We start from the raw sequence: 20260 nt of genomic DNA on the forward strand, positions 1-20260 counted from the left end.
CAGTGGATGTCATCTATACAGACTTTAATGTAGCCTTTGACAAACCCACATGGCAGGCTGATCTGGAAGGCTAGGTCACATAGGATTCTGAGGGAGCAAGGAAGCTACATGGATTCAGAATTAGCTTGATGATAGGTAGCAGAGAGTGATGGTTGAAGTTCAATTCTCCAACTGAAGGCCTATAACTAGCAAAATGTCCCAGGGGCCAGAGATGGGACCATTGATTGTCATTACTTATGTAAATGGATGTGGTATGGCAAGCAAGTTTGCTGATGATACTAAATTAGGGGCTCTTGTTGGCAGTGAAGCAGGATACAATGTACTGCAAAGAAACCTTGATCATTTAGGGAGATGACCTGAAGAATAACAAATGAATTAAAACTCAGAAAAATGTGAGGTGATGCATCTGGACTGTCAAACCAGGATAGAACCTCCAGTGAATGGCATTGGACTGACAAGTGTTATGAAAAAGAAGGGTCTGTGTTCGATGGAAGCAGCAACACCAGTCGACAAGGTTGCAAAAGCGGCACTTAGCATGCTGGCCTTTTTATCAGTCAGGATATCGAATTCAGGAATAGGGTCATTATGCTGCAGTTATACAAGTTATTGGTGAGGCTGCACTTGGAGTATTGTATACAGTTTTGGTCACCATTATAACAGAGGTATTTGTCAAGATGGAGAAGGTGCTGCTGGACTCGAGGGACTGAGTTATAGGGAGAAGTTGCCTCGTTGGATCTTTATTCCCTGGAATGCAGGAGAGTGAGCGGTGAGCATTGGATAAGGTGGATGGTCACAGTGATTTCCTCAGGGATGAGGAGTCCAAATCGAGAGGCCACAAATATAGTCTAAGAGAGATTTAAACGAGTCCTGAGAGCTAACTGCTTTACACAGAAGGTTCCTGGAATGACCTGCCAGAGGATGTGGTCGAGGCAAGTCTAATTGAAATATTTCAGAGGTATTTGGACAGATATGTGGAAGGGAAGGACTTGGCCTTGGACTTGGAGGGTTACGGAGTGAACATGGGTGACTGGAACGAGCAGGAAGAATGCTGCGTTGGGCCAAAGGACCTGATTACATGCTGTATTACTCTATGAGGGAGTTAGATATGGCCCTTGTGGCTAAAGGGATCAGGGGGTATGGAGGGAAGGCTGGTACAGGGTTCTGAGTTGGATGATAAGCCATGATCATACTGAATGGCGGTGCAGGTTCGAAGGGCCGAATGGCCTACTCCTGCACCTATTTTCTATGTTTCTATGTTTCTATGACTCTATAAATTAACTGTTAGCTTATGTTTAACCTGGATCCAAGATTTCTCAAATTAAAATGAATATAAGCAAATAGAGACGAGAGTGCAACAGGAACAAGACAATTGACAAAACAATCGAACATGGAACAGTGGGTTTGTTTGGGCAAGAGGTGGCATCATTCTCAATTTTTTTTCTTAACAAGGCAAGATGATGAACAATATCGATCCATTTAGCTGCAAATATGTGACATCAGCAGGTAAAGTTGAAGCAATCAATTTCTTTAACTGTGTATGGTAAGAAAACAGAAGTGTAAACTATTCAGCTCATTGAACCTGCTCTCCAATTCAGTATAATGCATGCTAAACGAACAACTTTCATGACTTCAGGACAACCTACGCACACTGTGTTGCACCCTCTGAAGTATAACCACTTGATACAAACACAAAAATCTTTATTACCTCCCCCCACTCCACCACCACACCCACATGTAAAAATGTTCCCAGGAATAGCAAAAACACCAACAATTAAGTTGTTTCTCATGGTTTAGGGATAGATATTAACCGAGATACCAAGGATTACACTCATGCTCTTGTTTGAAAGAGTGCCATTCCATTTTCTACAGTGTATTTATTGGAGGCTCTGTACCTTTGGTTGAACATCTCATCTAAACATTACCTGCAACAGTGAAGTACACTGGAACATTAGACTACTTTTATATCCAGACTCTGCAAAGGGATAAATCCAGAATCTTTTGCTTCTAATTAAGATGCTTCCCCACAGAGTCACTGCAAACACCGCAACAACAATACTGACTACAAAATGCTCACTAAACCATCTGATGTTTAAGCAGCTTTACACACAGGAGTGCAATTATTTTGACTGAGCCTGCAGAGGTTCAAAGAATCTAAGAAATAGTATAAAAGGGGCATCTCAGTCCTAAACCACCAAAATACTCATTATCGTATTGGGATTGAATCTTTAGTGGATGGTTTTACATACCAACTTTCCACATTTGATTCATACCCACCCACCAGATCTATGTAACATTCAATTTTTGAATTCCTTTTCAATAAAAATATATAATATATATGATATATATGTGACATATATATGTGACATATATATATATATATATATTAGGGTTGGAAGTTGTCAGGAATGCCAATATTTACCCCAAATACCAAAAGGATTTAATTAAAATTCATTCCATTTGTTTTTTTTTGGGAGGTGGGCATTGCTGGCAAATCCCACATTTATTGCCCTTCTTCAACTTTCCCTGAGACAGTGGTAATAATTTACATTCTTGAATCACTGCAGTTCTTCTTGTGAAGATAATCCCACAGTGCTGGTGGGCCAAAAGTTCCAGAATAATAAAAGGAGCAGCAATATATTCTCCGCTAAAATGGAAATGTCGAGTCCGGGCGGTGGTGGGATCCAGGCCCAGAGTGTGTCAAAGCCACAGGGCCCAGGTCCCAGAGCGAGAAACAATCCACTGTTTGAACGATTTAAACGCCAGTTGAAAAGAATGAGGACCAGAGGTGAGAGTTGGCCCTGTTCTGCTCGTTGCTCCGCAATATTTATTCAGCTCTGTGCTGAACTGAGGCTGTGACCCGATGTGGGTTTCACATCTGTGGAATCAATTTCATTCTGCTGCCATTTGCTTAGTTTTATTGCTTGCATGACTTTTACTCTCTCTGCACATTGGGTGTCTGATGGTCTTTTTTTTGTGTGTTCTTTTGGGTTTTCTTTTTTGCTGCCCGTTAGGAGACAAATCTCAAGGTTGCATGTTATGTATAAATTCTTCGATAATAAGTCGACTTTGAACTTTGACTTGATAAGGAACCTGCACGTGGTGACGTTCAGATTTACCAGATACCCTTGCCTCAGGACATCATTGCAGGAGTTTGAAACATTTAAAATCTGATCACCTTCATCAAAGATTCATAACATACAAGGTCAGAATCAGGGATATTGTGAGATGATGCAGAACGTTTCCTCCATTCTCAATTCTTCAGTAAATGACGCAGTCTTTATTTCATTTGGCACAAATGACTTCCAAAAATGACATTTTTTTTTTGTGGATGGTACTACTCCAAATATTTGTGTGTTTCCCCTTTAATGCTCATGGATGTCAGTTTTACAAGTGAATTTATATGATGAAGAACTGAGATCTGAGGCAACTGATAACCAAGCAGAACGTCCCACACTCACTCAGACCCGGCTTCATCCTCCAACACTGTTTAAAAATGTCACACAGGTTTCAAGATGGCGATACAGTGAAAAGTCTGCTTTGCTGAGCTCAGCACCGCAAGACTGATAATTTTGCATATAAACCTATCCGTTTCAACTTTTTTTTTTAATGCTCAAGTGTCGGATTTAATGACATGAACATTGATGAGTATTTTTTTTGAGCTGCTTCAACACCATGCCATTGAAAATTACTAAAAAGGCGGCCAAGGTGGGCTGCACAGAGCGCTCGCCTGGGGCTGAGGAGCTAGCTACTGCCAGCTATGCTAACATGTTGGACCCTGCTTTTCGTCAAGTAATTCAGGAAGTTACGGAGAACATATCCAAAATGATGGAAGAGAAGCTGGCTCCACTCTCTTTAACACTCCAAAACCACACATTGGAGCTTAAAATTCTTGATTCAAGAACGACCGAAGCCGAGGGCCAAGTCTCCGCAGTAGAGACTGTAACTGATCAGGCCCAAGGCCGCATCTGGGCGCTAGAAAAGCAAGTTCAAAGCCTGTCTGACTGTATCGATGATCTTGAGAATAGAGGTAGGAGAAAGAATATACAAATCATCAGTCAACCTGAAGGTACAGAAGGCAGCTAACCGGCGAAGTTCTTTGAGGGCTGGCTGCCTAATTTCCTTGATTTGGAAACCAAGGCTGGACACATTAAGTTGGAAAGAGCTCATCATACGCTGGTGCCAAAACCGGGCCCAGGCCAACGCCCTCGACCTGTCCTCGTGCGGTTCCATAATTTTGGTGATAAGCAAAGAGTGATGGAGGCTTCGAGGTGCCGCAGGACTGATGCCCAGGCTTTAATATATGAGGGATCCAGGTTTATGTTTTTTCAAGATTTTTCGGCAGCTGCTATTTGGAACCGCAAGGAATTCGACCAGGTAAAAAAGTGGCTGGGAGAATCTGGAATCCAGTCCTTTATGCTATACCCAGCGATGCCGAAAATCACCTACAACGGGACCACCAAGATATTTGATTCTCCTGGCAAAGCTAAAACTTTTGTGGACACATTGGGCTAAAGCATGTATACACTATTTTGTGTAGCCCTGGTTATGGATGATAACATGCTTGATAGCCACTTTATTTTACCTTTTCCTTACTCGATGGCAAGATATCTTATAGGATGGGTAACGTTTGTTTTGATTAATACAGTTTCATTATTTAAGTTAACAGTGCTGCTCCAGCCTGAAGAGCTTAAACATGACGGTAACAAATCGGTGGATTGATAAATTACGCCTTGTTTTCATTTTTGACTATGTTAAATGCCATATTGGCAGTGGGGCAGAATATGGGGAGCTAGAAGGTTCAGATATCCCCCTTTAAGTGTGGGGCAAGTCCTCTTGTTCAGCACTGTTGGCGCTTTGTTTTTTTTGGTGGTTTTTTTTTAAATTTACTTATTGCTGCTCAGCTGATCTTAAGTCCGGTTTCTTCTCCACCGGAGTCACATGATTGGTTATAAAGGGTTATGACCAGTAATATATTAAAATTGTGCAGTTGGAACATTAAGGGAAGTCATTCACCAATCAAGAGAAAGAAAATCCTACTAAACCTGAAAAAGGAAAGGGTGGATAAAGCCTTATTGCAGGAGACACATTTAAATGATAAAGAACATCTAAAACTGCAACAAAGTGGATTTGATCGTCTATTTTTCATCTTTTAGTACCAGGAGTAGTGGGGGGTTAGCCATTTTAATTAGGAAGAACTTACCTTTTAAGTTATTAGACTGCATTAAGGATAAGTATGAGAGATTTGCAATTATTACAGCTTCAATATATGGAGAAGAATATGGTATTCTCAATGTTTCCTGCCCTCCAGATCATCCTCTCAAATTCCTAACAGATGCTTTTTCCAAACTTACAAGCTTTTCAATATAAAACCTTATTGTAGGTGGGGATTTTAATTGTCTCATGGACCCATTGCTGGACAAAGTGCCCAGTGGTCCCCCATTACTCTCCTCACAGTCCAAACAAATCACGGGCTTATGTGGAGAACTAGGACTTGTGGATGTCTGGAGGTTGTTACATCCCTTAGACAAAGACTTAACATTCTTTTCTAATCCACACAAGTGTTATACCAGAATAGACTTTTTTCTAACCCCCAAAACGCTCCTAGATTTAGTTGTATCCAGTACAATTGGAAATATTGCTATTTCTGACCATGCAGCAGTACATTTAAGTATTAAGCCCAAAGATAATTCAGCACGATCTAGACATTGGAGGCTGAATCCTTTTATTCTAGAAGATAATAAATTTTTAGACTACTTTACTTCCAAATTCAAAATTTTCCTATCTATTAATTCATCTCGTAGTTCATTGATGCTCTGGGAAACCACTAAGGCCTATGCAAGGGGATTAATTATCTCCTACTCTGCTAGTACAAGCTGCAGAACAGCAGCGCCTAGTGGAAGCAAGGCTTGTGGCAGCTGAAATGGATTATATTAATAAGCCTTCTGCAGCCAAGTTACAGAATATCACAGCCCTACGTTGTACACTAAACTCTTCACTTACACAAGCAGCCAAAAGAAAATTGACATTTGCTAAACAACAACTGTTTGAACATGGTGAGAAACCAGGTAGGTATTTGGCTTATTTGTGTGTGGGCATGTGGCCAATTGGTTAAGGCGTTCGACTAGCGACCTGAAGGTCGTGAGTTCAAGCACCAGACAAGGCAACATGTTGTGTCCTTGAGCAAGGCACTTAACCACACAGTGCTCTGCGATGACACTGGTGCCAAGCTGTATCGGCCCTTGCCCTTCCCTTGGACAACATTGGCATCGTGGAGAGGGGAGACTTACAGCATCGGCAAATGCCAGTCTTCCATACAACCTTGCCCAGGCCTACGCCCTGGAGAGTGTAGACTTTCCAGGTGCAGATCCATCGTCTTGCAAGACTAACGGATGCCTTATTTTATTTTATTTGGCTTATTTAGCGCCAGAAAGAAAAATGTCTCTCAGACTATTGCTTCAATTAGAGTTGGGACAGGAGCCCTCACTAGTAATTCTAAAATAATTAATTTTGTGTTTAAGAATTTTTATTCTAAACTGTATCAATCTGAGCAATATAATGATGGACAATCTAGGATAGAGTCCTTTATAAGAAATTTAGATCTCCTAGGCATTTCTTTTGAACAAGAGTCCCTCCTCAATGCTCCGTTATCTATACATAAGCTATAGGAAGCTGTGAGACAGCTCCAAAGTGGGAAGGCCCCTGGTCCTGATGGACTCACCAGTGAATTCTATAAAGAGTTCACAGGTTATTATCAGAGCCTATGCTAAATACGTTCAATCATGCATTTAATTGTGGTCTCCGCCCACCATCTTTGAAAGAAGCTAATATCTCCCTAATTCTGAAGAAAGGAAAGAGCCCTGAAGATTGTGCCTCCTACAGGCCTATTTCATTGTTAAATGTTGACTTTAAAATCATATCTAAAACCTTAGCATTGTGATTAGAAACTGTTACCTTTTATCATAAAAGAGGATCAAACGGGTTTTGTAAAAGGCCATAGATCATCTAACAATATCAGAAGATTACTTAATGTGATTCAGGCATGTCAGCAACAGGCAGTGGACAGCTTGGTGATTTTCTTAAATGCAGAAAAGGCCTTTGAGCGTGTCGAATGGCCATATCTTTTTATCACTTTAGAACGATTTGATGTGGCCAATAATTTTATTAAGTGGATGAAGGTTCTTTCTAATGACCCTTTGGCTGCGATTCTCACTAATGGTATTAGATCGGATAACTTTATTATTCTGTAATTTTTTTACCACTACTTTTCGCACTAGTGATCAAGCCACTGGCTGATGCTATTCAGTGAGACTCCAAAATAACTGCTCCAAACATAGAACTAAAGTCACATAAAATTACATTGTATGCGGATGATATTCTAATTTTCTTATCAAACCCTGCTATGTCAGTGCACCACCTTATACAATGCATCAATTCATTTAGCGCCTTTTCAGGTTGTAAAATCAACTTTACTAAATCAGAGGCTATGCCTCTGGGGAATCTACAGCAGGTACCTGACACTCAGGGTGTTTTCCCCTTTAAATGGTCACAGACAGGTTTTGTTTATCACACCTACGTTTGATCAATTGTTCAAAGCTAACTTCACACAGTTATTTGACAAAATCAAACAGGATCTTGAGTGATGGAGCACTCTTCCCATTTCTTGGCTTGGTTAAATATCCTTGCTCAAAATGAACATTCTTCCTACTCAATACGAATGATTCCAGTCAGTTTTACCCAACAAATACTTAAAACAAATGGCTGGTTTGTTTCTTTCATCTGGAACAAAAAAAAAGACCCTGAATTAAAACGTCTAAGTTACAGCTTCCCAGTAGTCTAGGGGGTCTGGATTTTCCAGACATCAAAAAATATCCTTTTCATCTTATGTGGTTGACTAGGTTTGCAGGGACCCCTCCTAAATTTGACTAGACATTGAAGCTTCACAAGCAAAATACCCTCTTATTAATTTGCTTTTCCTTAATAAGATGAAACTAGTTAAAGAATATTGTCACAATCCAGTAACAACTAATACGGTCAGGGCTTGGAGGGTGGTGCGACAAATTGAGGGCAATGCAGCGGAAATATCACCCTTCACTCCAATAGTCCAGATTTTCAGCCTGGCATAATGGATTCTGGATTTAAACTTTGGATTTCTAAGGGTATTTTCCATCTAGGAGATTTGTTTGATGAAGGAACGATGATGTCTTTTAGTCAAATCGTACAGAAATTTAACATACCCAACAAGGATCTTTTTTGTTTCTTTCAGATAAGAGATTATATACAGAAAAAAAAACATCATTGTTGACTGATTTCTATAGTTCTGACATAGAAAAGAGGGTGTTTCGTTCTAAGGGTGAAGTCTCTATTAGTACTTTTTACAGCATCCTGAGGGAATGTTCTTTTGAAGAGGCTAAGCAGCTGGGAAGGGTTCGGGAGGAAGAGCTGGGAGTAGAAATTACAGCTGAAACATGGGAAGACATCTGTGATAATGCAAAGAAAATTTCAGTTTGTAATAGAACTAAAGCATTGCAACTCAAAATTCTGCATAGAGCCCATCTGACTCTAGATCGTCTCTCGAAATTTGAGACGGGGGTTTCTCCAATGTGTTCCAAATGTAAAGTAAATACTGGAACTTTAACCCACTGATTTTGGACTTGTCCCAAATTTCAGGGATACTGGGGTGATATTTTGGGTGAAATGGAAAAGATTCTGAAGATGGAGCTTGAACTGGACCTAGTGTCTTTTCTCTTGGGCTTACCCAGCAGTTGTATTATTAATGCACATCGGAAAAAACTTTTTAACATCCTGACTTTTTGTGCGAGGAAGAACATTTTACTTTGTTGGATATCCGATAAGTCCCCAGGACTTTTTGGTTGGCATAAATTAATCATGGAATACATTCCTTTGGACTTTTTGACGTGTACGGTACACTCAAAAACAAATAGTTTTCATAAAACATGGCAACCTTTTCTGCAGCATATAGATATAAACCTGACTGCTATACTAATAGGGCTTCTGTATAGGATGTTGTGGTGATGTCTTTATCTTGATGAAAGTGTTCTGATGAGCTGAAATCTGTGAGGGGAAGAAATGTAAGTGAACAGGTTTTCCCTGCCATCCGAAGGTAGAGCATTCCTATGAAATGGTTCGTAAGCCGGAGTGTCATAAAGAGAAGAAGCAATTACCATTTATTTATATGGGAAAATTTTGTGAGCATTTGCAGACCCAAAAAATAACCTACCAAATCATGCCAAACAACACATAAAACCTAAAATAACAGTAACGTATAGTAAAAGCAGGAATGATATGATAAATACACAGCCTATATAAAGTAGAAATACTTCTCTGCAATCATTGCCGCACTGTTCTCTGTAGTGAAAATCTCATGCAAGCGCTATCAGCAGAAACACTCTCTCCAGTAACCTTTAAGCTATGAAGTTGTCAAATCATACCAAATAATGCAGAAAAATACACAGCCTATATAAAGTAGAAATAATGTATGTACAGTGTAGTATCACTTACCGGAATCGAGAAGATAGCGCCGAGCACACTGAAGATGGTGTGTTAGGCTGAGTCGTCAGAGGTTGGAGTAGTGCAGTGGTCCCCAGCCTCCAGGCTGCTGACCAATACCGATCCACGAAGAATGCAGTGGTACAACGGTAGCTGGGACGCACCCAGCACGTCTTTTTCAAAAAAAGCTGAAATAAACAAGCTAATTAATTAGGTGCTGCCAGGCACGTAAATGTCTGCCCAGATCAGAGGCGACGCAATTGACAATCGCCTCTGATCTGGGCCGATATTTACGTGCCAGGCGGCACCTTATGAATTAGCTTGTTTATTTCAGCTTTTTTCTTAAAGATGTGTTGGGTGCGTCCCGGCTATCACTGCATTCTCTGTGGCAATATATCGGTCCATGGCCCAGGGGTTGGGACCACTGGGGTGTCATCTAATCGTCGTCTGTTTCCATCAGGGCAGGCAGGTCATCTTCTTCTATGCCTGCCTGCCTCGATGTCGAAGGTTGAGGTTCGTCGTCTGCTGTGGTTGATGTGGAAGGCTTGAAAAACAACAGTATGCTTGACTGCTTAGCCTCGCGCATTTTTCTATCATAGAGTTCTTTGTAAGCACTCAAACCATCCTGCAAATATGCCCTAAAGCTACGTACCATTTCAAAATTAAAGTCATACTTTTCTGCAATCATTGCAGCGAAAATCTGATGTAGTTGCTTCACGTTCAGTTCCTGGACGACTTCACTTTCGGTCCGTTCACTACTGCATACTGTTATCCTTTCCTCTTCCAATTGCATCAGTTCTTCATCTATCAGTTCTTGGTCATGGGATGCCAAAACCTCTTCTACATCACCTTCGTCAACTTCCACAAGCCAAACTCACTTTGTCTTTACTTCGTTCACCACGATCGAAACGCTTAATTATGTCTAGTTTTACACTAAATGTAACACCCTTACGAGCCCTTTTAGGCTTTTCCGATACCTTAGAACTCATCTTATTAACGGCTACTCACAGGCACGTGTTTAAGCAATGCCAGCTAGAATGCAGTTCCAGGGGAGGAGCTTGGCTGCTCGGGGTGCGCGCTGCCTTTTATCGCGCCCTGCTTTTTTTTTCGTAACAGTGAAAACACCTTCTGTTAGCAAAAACAACTAACTAATATAGGTCTTTCGTAACAGCGAGGTTTCGTAAAGCGAACGTTTGAAAAGCGGGGGACACCTGTATCTGGAAATTGAAAGTTTCGTTATGCTGGGCAAAAAAAAATATAATTTAAAAATGTCACACAATCTCCAGCAAAAGTACATCATCTTCCCTCCAGGAAGATGCTGCTCTTGGCACTGAACAGTCAATTAACAATTCAACGTTAATAGTTTTTTGTTTCTATCTACCAAAGCTGCTGGTCAATTTAATTCCAATTTGTACCACTGCTTTTTTTAAAACCTTTTGTGTCAATTGTCATGTGATGATAACTTTGACCTTCACACTCTCAGATAATCCCTCTGACTTTGCCACCACTCTGTGAAAACTAAACATATGCACTTCTCATGATTCTGTTTGATAAAGGGCCTTGCTCTCCCTCTACAGGTACTGGGTACTGCCTGATCTGTTGAACATTTATAGCATACTCTTCTTCGTATTTTTATTTCCAGCATCAGAAGTCCCTTTTTTGACACTGTCAGACATCAAGATCTTCTGCAAATGCTTCAAGATCTTGACATAGATGGGAAAGATATACGTTTCTTAAGAAACTTATACTGGGACCAGACAGTATCCATCAGAATAGAAGGAGAAGTGAGTGAGTATGTGAATATCATGAGAGGAGTCAGGCAAGGTTGTGTCTTTTCACCAGACTTATTCAGCCTGTATAGTGAAAATATCTTGAGAAGTATCAAAGACATCAAAGGATTCACAATTGGAGGCCATAATATAAATAACATCAGATATGCTGATGACATCGTACTAATAGCTGACTCAGAAACAAAACTTCAAGAACTACTCACTATAGTGGCAGCAGAAAGTAATCGCAGAGGCCTCTCAATCAACACCAAGAAGACAGAAAGCATGGTCACCTCCAGAAAGACTAACATCCCACAATATGTGATCAAGATCAGAAATACAAACATCAAACAAGTCAACAAATTCAAATATCTTGGCAGCCTAATAACAAGTAATGGCAGGTGCGACACAGATATCAAATACAGAATTGCAATGGCGAAAGAAGCTTTCCAAAAAATGAAGACCATATTAACAGACAGAAAGATGAGCACGTACACTAAAAACAGAATACTGCAGTGGTACATTTATTCTATCCTGACTTATGGAAGGGAATGCTGGACCATTTCTCCAGCAATGGAAAAGAGACGAGAAGCAGCTGAACTATGGTTCTACAGGAGAATGTTAAAAGTATCATGGACCACACACACATCAAATGAAGAAGTTCTCAGAAGAGCCCAAGCAGTTCGATCACTCATACAAACAATAAGAGAAAGACAACTCAGATTCCTAGGACACATCATGCGGAAAGATGAACTAGAAAAACTCATTCTCTCGGGAAAGATTGAGGGGAGTAAACCTTGAGAAAGACCTCGACTTATGTACATCAAAAGCATAGCCAGGTGGCTACACATCGAGGAAATGGAAGTCATCTAAAAAAAACGAAGGATAGATCTATATGGAAAACCATGGTCACCAAAGTCCGCATCGGATATGGTACCTAGACAGACAGAAATAAGTCCTTTGCTTTTATCCACCAAGGGCAAGCAGATGACCAAAATTTTGCTTCATCTATTTCGCGTTGGGCTTCTTCTGCCCCAAAGTGGCAACAAACCCTGTTCCACAACAAACCTCACACTTCATTATCAGTGGATCAGAAAAGAGTCACAGCTTACCAGTGAGTGCAAATAGCTTTTCTCACCAAATTCAGGACCATTGTTTAAACATTTATTGGATTTCTTTTGCACAATTCATTCTTAACATGTGGTTAGTGGCAGGACCAGTATTTCTTGCCTGAACCTAGTTAAGCGGTTGCTTTTTAGTCCAATTCACAGGGAAGTTAAGAATCAACAAACTGTCGTGGAATTGAGTCACTTAGGATGTTAATTGAAAGCTAAACACTGGCCAGCAGGGGAACTTGAAATATATTAAGAATAAAGTGTATTAGTAAACCACTTTATTTTTCAGTAATCTCTCACAGATTCATGAGTAATTTTACTCACGTTAACCACCTAAGCTCAAGATTCAAACTTTCGAACTACACTAATGCAATTTGAGTTTCAGCCCTGAACTCCAATCACGTGTCTGTCAATTACTGTTGCCGGTGCCACTCTACTCTTCTCCAGCACACTACAGCCTAGAGGAACAAATAGTAATAATGACAGAAACAAATTCCATGATTCCAGCTGTGCATAAATTCTCAGCCATAGCAGCATTACAGAGTGACTGAAGGAAAAGAGGACACAGGAAAATCACAGTACTGTTCTGCTCAACCTGCCAGTAGCCTGCATTGCAGACAGCCAAAAAAAATCAAAACAGAACCAGGAACGGATGACAACCCATTACGCCAGTCAAGTGAAAAAGCCTAGCTGATGAAAGCTGGCTAGGTTAAACAGAAATAACTGACTCACATACAAAACTAACAAGTGTTGCTTCCTTGTCAGCCTTTGTTTCAAATCTCACCTCTGATTAATATTATTCCAGGACATATTGATGTTCTCTGTAATTTCTTTCACCTTCCGAGTATCGTCAGCTGCATAATCACGCAGTAGTTTGTTTGATAGATCATTGAAAGAAGCCACTGTGAACTGTCCTCCATGTAACTCCTGTAAGAAGTGCTGAAAAACAGATGGTACAGCAAATCAAGAGATACAGGTTACCTGCATAAATATGAAACACACTGACAACATCAAGGTTACCCTCCCTGCATGACAGTTTCAATTGGAATTTCAACTTTTTCAGCAGCTTATCTATTGGAATCACAACATCAAACACCAAGTAATTTTTCACAAAGAGGAAAACAAGAAAAAAAATCACATCTTTAACAGTAATTCATCCATTCACCTTTTTCTTTCTAGTAAGAGCAGTCTTCAAACTACTTACAAATCAAGATCAAAAAGTTACCTTGCTTTCTGCAAGCTGTGAGGCAAGGGGATCTGGGGTAACTTGCAGCAGAGACTGTAACCGAATTTCACTCTGACCAACCAGTCTCTCAGTTGCCTGCAAATCTTCCTCCCACTGCATGCTATCATTGAGCAGATTTTCCAGCTGCTGCTGCCGTGCCTCCAGCCTGTGATGCGTGCTGTCCCATTGGCTTTGGACTCTTACCACTGAACAGAAACACAAGTTAAACATGAAAAATCAGCTTGTACCTTCCCAAATAAAATGTGCAGACTTTAAACTTCAATAAAAAAACTCTGCAGTACTGAGTCAATTCTGTAAGTACACACCAAACTGCTTTAAATCAATATAGCTCATTATCCTGGTGCACAACTATGTTTAAAATATTACATAGAAACACAGAAAACATAGAAAACCTACAGCACAATACAGGCCCTTCGGCCCACAAAGTTGTGCTGAACATGTCCTTACCTTAGAAATTACTAGGCTTACCCATAGCCTTCTATTTTTCTAAGCTCCATGTCCCTGTCCAAAAGTCTCTTAAAAGACCCTATATTGTGTCCACCTCCACCACCATTGCCAGCAGCCCATTCCATGCACTCACCACTCTCTGCGTAAAAAACTTACCCCTAACATCTCTTCTGTACCTACTCCCCAGCACCTTAAACCTGTGTCCTCTTGTGGCAACCATTTCAGCCCTGGGAAAAAGCCTCTGACTATCCACACAATCAACGCCTCTCATCATCTTATACACCTCTAGCAGGTCACCTCTCATCCTCCGTCGCTCCAAGGAGAAAAGGCCGAGTTCACTCAACCTGCTTTCATAAGGCATGCTCCCCAATCCAGGCAACATCCTTGTCAATCTCCTCCGCACCCTTTCTATGGCTTCCACATCCTTCCTGCAGTGAGGCAACCAGAACTGAGCACAGTACTTCAAGTGGGGTCTGACCAGGGTTCTATATAGCTGCAACATTACCTCTCGGCTCCTAAATTCAATTCCACGATTAATGAATGCCAATACGTTGTATGCCTTCTTAACCACAGAGTCAACCCGCGTAGCTGCTTTGAGCGTCCTATGGTCTTGGACCCCAAGATCCCTCTGATTCTCCACACTGCCAAGAGTCTTACTATTAACACTATATTTTGCCATCATATTTGACCTACCAAAATGAACCACCTCACACTTATCTGGGTTCAACTCCATTTGCCATTTCTCAGCACAGTTTTGCATCCTATCAGCGTCTCGCTGTAACCTCTGACAGCCCTCCACACTATCCACAACACCCCCAACCTTTGTGTCATCAGCAAACTTACTAACCCATCTCTCCACTTCCTCATCCAGGTCATTTATAAAAAATCACAAATAGTAAGGGTCCCAGAACAGATCTCTGAGGCACTCCACTGGTCACTGACCTCCATGCAGAATATGACCCGTCTACAACCACTCTTCGCCTTCTATGGGCAACTCAGTTCTGAATCCACAAAGCAATGTCCCCTTGGATCCTATGCCCCCTTACTTTCTCAATAAGCCTTGCATGGGGTACCTTATCAAATGCCTTGCTAAAATCCATATACACTACATCTACTGCTCTACCTTCATCAATATGTTTAGTCACATCCTCAGAAAATTCAATCAGGCTCGTAAGGCACAATCTGCCCTTGACAAAGCCATGCTGACTATTCCTAATCATATTATACCTCTCCAAATGTTCAGAAATCCTGCCTCTCAAGATCTTCTCCATCAACTTGCCAACCACTGAAGTAAGACTGACTGGTCTATAATTTCCTGGGCTATCTCTACACCCTTTCTTGAATAAAGGAACAACATCCGCAACCCTCCAATCCTCCGGAACCTCTCCCGTCCCCCCATTGATGATTCAAAGATCATCGCCAGAGACTCAGCAATCTCCTCCCTCGCCTCCCACAGTAGCCTGGGGTACATCTCACCCGGTCCCGGCGACTTATCCAACTTGATGCTTTCCAAAAGCCCCAGCACATCATCTTTCTTATTATCTACACGCTCAAGCTTTTTCAGTCTGCTGTAAGTCATCACTACAATCACCAAGATCCTTTTCCATAGTGAATACTTCACATAAGTATTCATTAGGTACCTCAGCAATCTCCTCTGGTTCCATACACACTTTCCCACTGTCACACTTGATAGGTCCTATTCTTTCACATCTTATCCTCTTGCTCTTCACATACTTGTCGAATGCCTTGGGGTTTTCCTTAATCCTGCCTGCCAAGGCCTTCTCATGGCCCCTTCTGGCTCTCCTGATTTCCTTTTTAAGCTCCTTCTTGTTAGCCTTATAACCTTCTGGGTCTCAAACATTACCTAGCTCTCTGAACCTTTTGTAAGCTTTTCTTTTCTTCTTGACTAGATTTATTACAGCCTTTGTACACCATGGTTCCTGTACCCTACCATAACTTCCCTGTCTCATTGGAACTTACCTATGCAGAACTCCACACAAATATCCCCTGAACATTTGCCACATTTCTTCTGTACTTTTCCCTGAGAATATCTGCTCCCAATTTAAGCTTCCAATTTCCTGCCTGATAGCCTCATAATTCCCCTTACTCCAATTAAACGCTTTTCTAACTTGTCTGTTCCTATCTCTCTCCAATGCTATTGTAAAGGAGATAGTGATCATAATTCTATCTCCAAAATGCTCTTCCTCTGTGAGATCTGACACCTGACCAGGTTCATTTCCCAACACCAAATCAAGTACAGTCTCTCCTCTTGTAGTCTTATCTACATATTGTCAAGAAACCTTCCTGAACACACCTAGCTAACTCCACCCCATCTAAACCCCTCACTTTTGGGAGATGCCAATTGATATTTGGGAAATTAAAATCTCCCATCACGACAACTCTGTTATTATTACCCCTTTCCAGGATGTTTCCCTATCTGCTCCTCTATATCCCTGTTACATCCCTGGTGGCCTATAAAAAACACCCAGTAAAGTTATTGACCGCTTCCTGTTCCTAACCTCCACCCACAGAGACTCCATAGACAATCCCTCCATGACACTACCTCTGATCAACAGTACCATGCCCCCACCTCTTTTGCCTCCCTCCCTGTCCTTTCTGAAACATCTAAGACCCTGCACTTGAAGTAACCATTCCTGTCCCTGAGTCATTCAAGTCTTTGTAATGGCCACCACATCATAGCTCCAAGTACTGATCCACGATCTAAGCTCATCTGCTTTGTTCACAATACTCCTTGCGTTAAAATAGACACATCTCAAACCGTCAGTCTGAGTACGTCCCTTCCCTATTACCTGCCTATCCTCCCTCAGAAACGGTCTCCAAGCTTTCTCTACTTGCGAGCCAACCGGCTCTTCTCCAGTCTCTTCAGTTTGGTTCCCACCCCCAACAATTCCAGTCTAAACTCTCCCCAGTTGTCTTAGCAAATCTCCCCACCATGATATTGGTTCCCCCTGGGATTCAAGTGCAACCAGTCCTTTTTGTACAGGTCACACCTGCCCCAAAAGAGATCCCAATGATCCAGAAATCTGAATCCCTGCCCAATTTTTACATCAAAGGTTTGTGTACAGTTAGAACATTTTGCAGTGTTAAGTACAATAAAGGATTTTTTCTAAAACATAGGAAAAGACAGTTTAAAAATCTCTGTAACACACGATAATAACCTATCCCATAATCATTAGTTCCTTCAATATAGTTCATCAAGCTGGGCCGTGCAAACCATAACTCATCCTAAGTCCACCTAGCTGGCAGTGTGATCCAGCTCCAAGCTGACAATTGATTGAAACAAAATCATACAGATTTTGTTCAGCAATCAGAAACAATGATATAAAGAATTCATATATTGGTTCTGTTGTTAACACACTCTAAAATCTACCTCCCATTTACAAGACAAAAAAGCAACCAAAGATGTAAGCAGATTTGCATGCGTTTGTGGAAGAACCTTACATCGTTCAGTGATTGTAGCGCGTTCCTCCAAGTCAGCAGTTTTATTTTTCAGGTTCTGAGCAAGAGTGAAGATAGCATCGAGCCGGGGACGCCGTTGCTCCAAGTCATTCTTTGTGGTCTGGTTCCAAAAAAGATCATGTGAATTTTAACGTGTAATAAACCATCTGTAAACATCCTTCAGTATTTAACCACTGGACATACTTGTCAACATTAAATTAATCAATCCCTGAACTGCAATCAAATACAGCAAAACATTTCTCGTGCTTTATAACTGTGAAAACAGAATCCAAACCTCACTGCTGAACAGACAGATAAAACAAAGTGATGTGCTTGTCAGCCCACCAGGTCACCCCATCCCATCATCCCTGTTTCACTAAGCACACCCACCACTGTCTCACCATAAAATTTTTCAGAACCATGAGCTTTCATATTCTATCAGAACGTGCTACACAACTTCGGACATCAAAACCAATCACTGATTACCAAACCCTGCACTGTTTAGTGTATCAATACTACCAGTCCATCTTTCAGAAATCCAATGAAAAAGTTTGTTTGCAATTATTTAAGATGTTTTATTATGTAAAAAGTCACCATATACAATTGCCAGCTTGAAGTAATTTTCTTTCCATACCTTCAGGCAAACATTAGTTTTATCAATTTCCTCAAGATCACCAACTGTAATTATGTTTGACTTGATCATCTGATCAATAAGGGACAACCAATCGATAAGCTCCGTTGCCGATTTATCCAAATCTGCAGGCACTAAAGATTCAGAATCCAGAGAGGAGGCTTCACGCTTAACAAGCTGAATGGATGCTGTAGATGGAGCTGCTGCTGATACCAAGGTGACTGTCTGAACAGTTGAATGAACTATAGAAACACAAAGATGAGGATACTTAGGTTCATAAAATATATCACAAATTGTTACCTTGCCTTAAAAATGTTACAAGAACTTGCTTTCTTCTGACTACAAGAAAGGAAGCTTCAAAAATGCACGAACCCTAAATAAAATAATTCCACCTAATTTCCTTTAAAAGGATGTAAATTTGTAAATTTTGACCTTTAGATCCAACACAAGACTGTAACAAGCTGAAAACATTCAGTAAATCAGAGATTATCTATGGACTGAGAGAAAGTGTTAATGCAGTATTAAAAACATTTTGCCAGAAATGTGAACGAGAAAAGCCAGTAAACTTTAGTATTCTAAGTCTAAATTTTCCAACAAGAGAATATCTCCACATCCACTCTGTCAAGAGATTCCAAGGATCCCATACGTTTCAGTCTAGTCAATATAAGCCTTGCCTATCTAACCCTCTCTGAGGAAGACCCACTCATTCAAGTCATGACCTAGTAAATCTTACATGAACTGCTTCAATGCACTGACAATCATCTAAACTCCCAAATACCACTTCCAATACCTCTCCAATTTCCTACTTTTCCCTCCTTACAACACTGATTAAAAACTATAGCTTTCAAACAAGTTGGCTATCCGTCATCATATTTTTTTAAGTGAACTCACGTCCAATTACATTTGATGATAGACTGGTTGGGTTGCTTGCAATATCTTACTGAATTAAAAGCACCATATACATGTTTTAGTAATGAAACTAACTTCGAGAGTATAGGATTTAATTAAGTTGATAAATGAAATTGGAAGAAAAAGTGAGTATTACTCACAGCTCCACAGCCACTGATATAAATTCACCCTTCCAATTAAAATATACAGTAGATATTCCTCCACCTTACTTCATGAATTAAACTGCATCCAATTTAACCACCCTTTCAATTCTTTCCCTTTGCATTCAACTTTGCTTATCTAAATTTGAATCTACATTGCCTTGCCCTACATTTGCATTAAAAAATCCAGTCATTTTCTTCCTTGAAGCTCTATAATTTCCTCCTTAAACATCCATGCTACCACTGTTGAACTCATCAATTCAAGCAGAACAAAAACTAAGACTGATAAAGAACAAAAAGCTACTTAAATGATAAGGATCTCGCTGAACTCTGTTCAAGAATGAAAGAATACATTCTTTACGTTTGTGATTAGATTCTGAACTACACTCCCGCATTACTCTCCCCATTCCCTCAATATAGAAATACACCACTTGGTGAGTATATTTCTTTTTGATAAACATTCAACTCACTTTCATAGTTAATCAGAAACTAATCCTAAATGAATCAATTTCTGTCAGCAAAGTTGGAGATCTCAATTCAAATCTAATTGCAACCTTGACTGATGAAGAATACTCAATCAAAACAACTTGAACTTTCTTCTTTTGTCACTGGGCTGCCATAGTCATTACACTAACACCAATCTGATCAGTTCACCAACATACATGGAACAGAATCAAAGGAATAATGGCCTAGAATATTCAGCTAGTTTGTGGTGAATATGAATTTAAGCTTTTCCAGATCTGAGGTTAACTTCCTAACCAAAGCTCCCAAGTCTTCCTTAAACTTGCCACAAAACAGACCTCTCTGTTCATCATGTTCACGCCAGTCAAAAAGAAGCTACCGAACTCACAATTTTATCACTGTACCATAAATCAGAACGTCACTGTTCTTCACAAGTTTTTAAATGTTTGGTATTTTCTGCCTCTAATCTTTTGGGCAGGAGGTTCTAGGTCCCTCTACATTTTAAGGGAATAAAACATTCATCTCTCCTTTCATCTTTTCGCTGCAAAGGGAATTAGAGCATTTCTACTTACTTC

General features: G+C 40.5%; 1 protein-coding gene across 7 annotated transcripts in view; it reads right to left on the reverse strand.

Moving 5' to 3' along the window:
- The window catches only part of LOC134350601 (utrophin-like), a 537041-nt gene that overhangs the window by 256369 nt on the left and 260412 nt on the right, over positions 1–20260 (reverse strand). For all 7 annotated transcript variants that reach the window (XM_063056033.1, XM_063056035.1, XM_063056034.1 and 4 more), the window contains 4 exons: positions 18178–18416; positions 17547–17664; positions 13617–13822; positions 13176–13330 (listed from right to left, as the gene is read on the reverse strand). In XM_063056033.1, the coding sequence (XP_062912103.1) occupies positions 13176–13330; positions 13617–13822; positions 17547–17664; positions 18178–18416 (718 nt within the window). The remainder of the gene's footprint in view (positions 1–13175; positions 13331–13616; positions 13823–17546; positions 17665–18177; positions 18417–20260) is intronic.

The sequence above is a fragment of the Mobula hypostoma genome, chromosome 8 (assembly GCF_963921235.1).
Source record: "Mobula hypostoma chromosome 8, sMobHyp1.1, whole genome shotgun sequence".
NCBI classification, from domain to species: domain Eukaryota; kingdom Metazoa; phylum Chordata; class Chondrichthyes; order Myliobatiformes; family Myliobatidae; genus Mobula; species Mobula hypostoma.